The following is a 5,758-nucleotide window of genomic DNA, read 5'->3' as shown; positions in this document are numbered from 1 at the left end:
GATGGATCTGAAGGTGAAGGACTCGGATCCGCTGCCCGCCATGCTAGAGACGGTCGGAAGGAGTCGGAGACGAGCTTGGATGGCGGAGGGGAGTGGAGGGGAGGGGAGTGAAGTGGCTAGGGTTTGGTTGGACGAGCGGACATTGAGGAATTTATGTGGGGTCGGTTGAACCAACATGGGCCGGGTCCGACATGGCGGGCGTGCCCGAGCGCCTTTATATTCACCTTATATTTGGACTTGATACGAGGGGTGCTGGTCAGCCCAAATGTTTGAGGGTTGTCTAGGTAAAAAACAAGTGACCGGACAGTGACTGAACGGCCCGCCTAAATATATGAGACAGGTTTAAGGGGTCCGGCTGCAGATGCTCTTATATTGCTAAGCTAAGCGCTGACTATTTGCACCGTTTCTCCTGAAGCGGAAGTCCACCAACAACAGGGCGGATCTCATCTCCGCTGCTAATAATTAAACACGCCGCATTCCTTAATGGCACGTGTGGCATTGTTAGTTATCTAGGCGCGCGGTGAAGACTTACGAGCTCCCTACACTCTGTCATTGTTATGCTTCGCTGCAGTGAGTGTCAGCCGCGCGCGCGCAAAACTCGCCGATCGATTCGTACCGTTAGCTCCTCAAGAGGGAAGACCGGATCCCATCGCCTAGCTGCTGCTGAATAAACTAGAGGTGCATTCCTCAATGGCATGGCAATAATAATTTATCGTCCCCGCGCTAGTTGATAGCTGCAGCCCAGCCGATCCACCCTGTAGAACCGTATTCCCTCCCAAGTGACCCGCCTTCCGATCGGACGCACGCAGCCGACAGTCCGGTACCGGTGTACATCTCGCTGCGCACTCCCACTCCCATAGCCCGTGCACCATATATACACTCGCTCAGCTGCTGTCCATCCGGTGATCTCATCTCACACAGCCAGTTAAAGCTAGCATATGTAAGCACGATCGAGTGTAGCTATCCACTGTTCATAGCTGGGAATCGTGGGGCATGGGTTCTTTGGCGGCAGCCAACGGGGCCGGTCATGCGAGCAATGGCGCCGGCGTCGCGGACCAGGCGCTGGCGCTGGAGAACGGCATCGGCAATGGGCACAAGGCCGGCGTCGCCAACCGAGCGACGTCGGCACTGCAGGCGAACGGCGGCAGCAAGGTGGCGAAGAAGATCAGCCCGAAGGACAAGTACTGGGTGGCCGCCGACGAGGGGGAGATGGCGGCCGCCATAGCGGACGGCGGCGAGGACGGCCGGCGGCCGCTGCTGTACCGGACGTTCAAGGTCAAGGGCATCCTCCTGCATCCCTACAGGTGTGCTTTATCTTTATTAACACTCAACATTTCGCGCGATTTATTTTTCGAAATGTAAAAAAAACACCTTCTAATTTATGGCACTTGTGTGTATACCACTGCGGCAAGAGGCGGCCGCCTAATCGGTCGAACGCCCATAATGCGGTTGATCGATCACGATTTACTTGTGGCAGCTTAGTTGGTAATCGGTCCCGCCATAGATAATTGGTATGGGGCATGCAGTCGCACTCTGAGGTGGCAGTGTCACGTTGCATTTGACAGTGTATCCTTTCTTGTGAGAAACGGAATACTACGTCATAAGGTTCATCAGAGAGCATTCATTTTGTTAAGATACACATGACGTCAAATTTGAAGTATTTTTTTGCCAAAAGGTTAAATCATGGTCGATCAACCGCAGCCCAGGTATTCATGTATAAAACTAAAATTAACCATGTACTCCGTATAAACAGTTCATAATTGGCCGCCCTAAATTACCAATTGTTTATGTTATGGTAAAACTTTTTCAATGTCACTTTTTCTGGTGAGTGTGCTTGTACGCCAAAAGTTCACTTGCGTCCCCGCGGTCCTACGCTGAGTGTTTGCCTTCAATGAAGGCCGGTGAAACTACGGATGGACAAAAAGCTCAAAGTTCGAAACAATCACTTGTTTTCTCCACTAGTTTTAACTTGTGCTCATTTCAGCTTATTAAACTACAAAGAGCTTAATGATTTGAAGTCGAGTTTCACAAGCAGCTCGTCAAAACCGTTAATATTATTCGTAATCCATTTAATCACAATCATCTAGGCCACCTCACAAATCTAGCCCACATGCCTCCTATGCTTGGACTTATCCATGTTTCTTACACTATTATGTTGCCTTGTTGGCTATTGCAAATCATTAATGCATTTGACAATGCGATCGTTCAAATCATATGTTAAGCTATTGTTGACATGACATGCTACTTGTACCTGTGATGTGCTGTAATGAGTGCTCCCGAGCATCCCTGAGCTTTTAATGCACCGAGTTATCTTTGTATTTAAATCATTAGGAAAAATGAGCTTAGTAATCCGAGTCTTAATGATCACGAGCCAATCTTTAACAAGGTGAGCTAGTCGTTAACCCACCCCTAGTTTCAGAGACTCCTATTTGTTATTTACGTGACAATAGACACACCAAAGACGTGGCTCAATGTTTGCTTTACTCATCTTTTAAAGGTTAGGGATCATCTTGTTTAAGTCGATTTTGTTTTTCTACAAGCATCACGATTATGTAAACGGGAGAGAGAAAAAAAATTACATAAGGGCTTCCACATCGAAGGCCTAATACTCTAATAGGCATGCCACATTCGCTTTCTAGGCTTTGGCACTAGCGTCACACTCTGTTGTGAAATAACATTACCAAATCAAGAAAACGGGAATCACAACAGGTAGATGCTCCTATGGCGAGTTCCTTTAGCTGAATAAAATGCATTCTAGAGTTTTTTGCTTCTCCTTCTTAAGAAACCTAGCACGTTACAAGAACATCGTCGGAAAGCCTGAATTAAGTCGAGAAAATATGCGACCTACCCGTGCAAGTTTAGAACTTAAATTCTGATGGGCTGCAGGCACCATCATAGAGAATCTAACCATCTAAGTTACCCTTAGTTAGGACGATCTACGGGTGTTGCTACGTAGAAGGGCTAGCAGGAGTGAAGCATAGCTTTTTTATGTTGATTTATGTCAATCCAGAGACCACTTAACTAGCAATTGCAACACCAACATAAAAAATACTTCAATCTAAATTAAAGTTGTCCTAGAGTTGCGACAATTAATTTGGATTGGAGGGAGTACCAAATTTGACACCGATGTCTCTTGATAGCTATGTGTCAAATTTGGCATTTCAGCATGACAGTGGGTGTCCAAAGGGCGCTCCATGCACCACGCTCGTATACACGTAGTACTACGTAGAAAAGAATCTTCGCTAGCTGGCTGGGTTTCATTGAAACATTTTGTTAGACAGCTGGTGCTTTGCCGACTGAAAGCACTCGTAGGCCTGCTGCAAATGGAAATGTAAGACTCGCACATAACGGATGATGGTGCACTTGGGAGTTGGTCATGCGTGGTTGCTCATAGTGCTCAGCTGCTAGCCGTTCGCCTCTAAGGCTAAGTGCGTCTGATCATTAGATGGATCGCGTAGTCTATTGCTTGCACAGTTCCTTTCGCGACTCGCGTGCTCGGTGCCCACTAATGCAGGCTATGACACGAATGCTCCCACGGAATTTTCATATGCCTTCTGTATAATGCGTGAGCATTGTGCAGCGCTTAACGCACGCTCTCTTTTTCTTCTTTTTTATTTCTTGAGGGAGTAACGCGCGCTCTCCTTTTCTTAACACAAGCATGGTACTTTTTCTTTGGAGAAGCACAACTGTGAAGCTCAACTGTGCTTCTCACGAAAAAACCCGGCTTCTAAAAAAATGAAACTTTTTTTCATCAAAACTTAGGGACAACCAGGAAAAATTAAGTCCTGACTTTGCGCAGTGCACAACAAGTGGCGTGGCTGGCCGCAGCACTTGCCGCAATCCCATGGCCCAAACTGTGACCGTGCGAGCCTCCGAAAGGGTACCCGCTACCTAGTTGCTTCCATATACTATCTCGCTTACCACGAAATATATGCACCTCTTGCCTACTTTGTGCAATGAATGGGCCGGCCTAATAATGAATGATATATTGTTTTTTTATTTCTTCGTTCGATTTCTTCATGTTTCCAATTTGTATTCATTTTATTATATTCATTTCTTCAATTTCTTTGGTTTTTCATAAAAGATTATATATGTTGAACATTTTTGTAATACCTGATGTACATTTTTGTCAAATACATGTTTGAAATTTTTTTCAAATACTTTTTGAAATGGTAAGTTTTTTAATTAAAACTTAAATTTTATTTTACTATATTTTAAAACATTTTTTAAAATGCCACAGACATTTTTTGAATTGTGAGTATGATTTTGTCAATTACGTGAACTTCTTTACATTGTACTAGCACATATGCCAGTGCGTTGCAACAGAAGAGATAATTGATGTGTCCACTGAAATATCCATCAGCACGGCCCAACAACATATAAATTGTTCTCGGCCACGGCAGAGAGGCGGACACAGAGGTCTACCAAAAATTCATATCATTGCTACACATACAATACTTTTGATATGGTTTTGTATGATGATTCTAATCTCAATAAAAGGATTCTATTAAATTTGGTTTAGGCCATCTCTACGTATGTTTGAAGATTAATAAAATAATTATCTAGGTCTGAGTGAAACGACCCTAGTTCGTTGCATACAACTCGACGCTTTTATTCCCGCTGCACATAACAGGCGCACACTGTGCAGAAACGTATATACGCATGCCCCTCCCACGTCCCTTGGTGTTAATTTTTATTATTATTTGCATTGCATGCATGCCACGTCTTTGGTATTAATACCAATTTCTTTGTGTTATTCTCTCCTTCATATTTTTTGAATCTCCTGTTCTTTTTTATCCCTACTGATCACGCCCTTTATTCTCTCATTTCTTTATAACTCCTAGATGCCCATCGAAATCGATCAATATTGTGTGTTAGCATTTTCCAAAATACACCATAGCAATTAAGTAGGTTAATTTAGTTTATGCTTTGAACAGAGTTTTAAAAGGGTTAACAAGAACAAATAATAGCACGCTTGGAAACTACGCATTTTTCTGATCAAATTACATGTACAGATTATTTAATCGGAGTTACGGTTGCAAAGTTACAACATAATCATGTTTAACATATTTACTATAAATAATAAAAGCCAGAGACCTAACGGGCTGAAAACAGGGTAAACTGGGCCTACTGCAGCTGAACACGGAATACTAACCGGAGGGCAGGCGCGCGAGACAGAGGCTGCGCAGTTGGACTGAAGCCGAACAGAGAAAGAGCACTTAGTGTTGGACCATGTATTACTTCAAGAAAAAACAGGTCTTTTTTGTAAAACATATGACGACGGGCGGGCAGAAACGCTCTGTACTTTATTAGTAGGTAGGTATAGAGGTATAGATAAAAACTTTAAAGTAAATTCATTAATATTTTTGAGACACGTGAACATTTTTTGAGTATCATGAATGTTTTTCAAAATTTTACTATTTTTTATAAAATGTAAAAAAAATATAAATATTGTTTTAATTATCACAATCATATTTTTAAATGTCATGAAACTTTTTTTGTGAATGCTATTAATATTTTTAAAATTTTGAACCGGCATTTTTCAGCATTAATATTTTATTTTAAATGTGTGGTAAACACTTGAAAAATTTAAATGAATTGATTTTATGAATTTTTTTTAGTCTATTCTAATATATATGTATTTTTAAAATATGAATAAATTTAAAAACTAACGAAACTAACGAACTAACGCTACTGGGCCGGCCGACTTTGCGCGCTCTATGGCGAGGGGACGCTCGGTCTCGCACGAAGCGAGACA

At 42.7% G+C, this 5,758-nt stretch overlaps 1 protein-coding gene across 1 annotated transcript in view; it reads left to right on the top strand.

Moving 5' to 3' along the window:
* Positions 1-853: 853 nt before the first annotated feature.
* Positions 854-5,758, top strand: part of LOC119354201 (probable mixed-linked glucan synthase 8) — a 9,030-nt gene continuing 4,125 nt past the window's right edge. The window contains exon 1 of the mRNA XM_037620903.1: positions 854-1,304. Coding sequence (XP_037476800.1) covers positions 994-1,304 — 311 coding nt within the window. The 5' untranslated portion in view covers positions 854-993. The remainder of the gene's footprint in view (positions 1,305-5,758) is intronic.

Source organism: Triticum dicoccoides, chromosome 2A, assembly GCF_002162155.2.
Source record: "Triticum dicoccoides isolate Atlit2015 ecotype Zavitan chromosome 2A, WEW_v2.0, whole genome shotgun sequence".
Lineage (NCBI taxonomy): Eukaryota > Viridiplantae > Streptophyta > Magnoliopsida > Poales > Poaceae > Triticum > Triticum dicoccoides.
The sequence above is the reverse complement of the archived record's forward strand: the minus strand, read 5'-3'. Positions and strand labels throughout refer to the sequence as shown.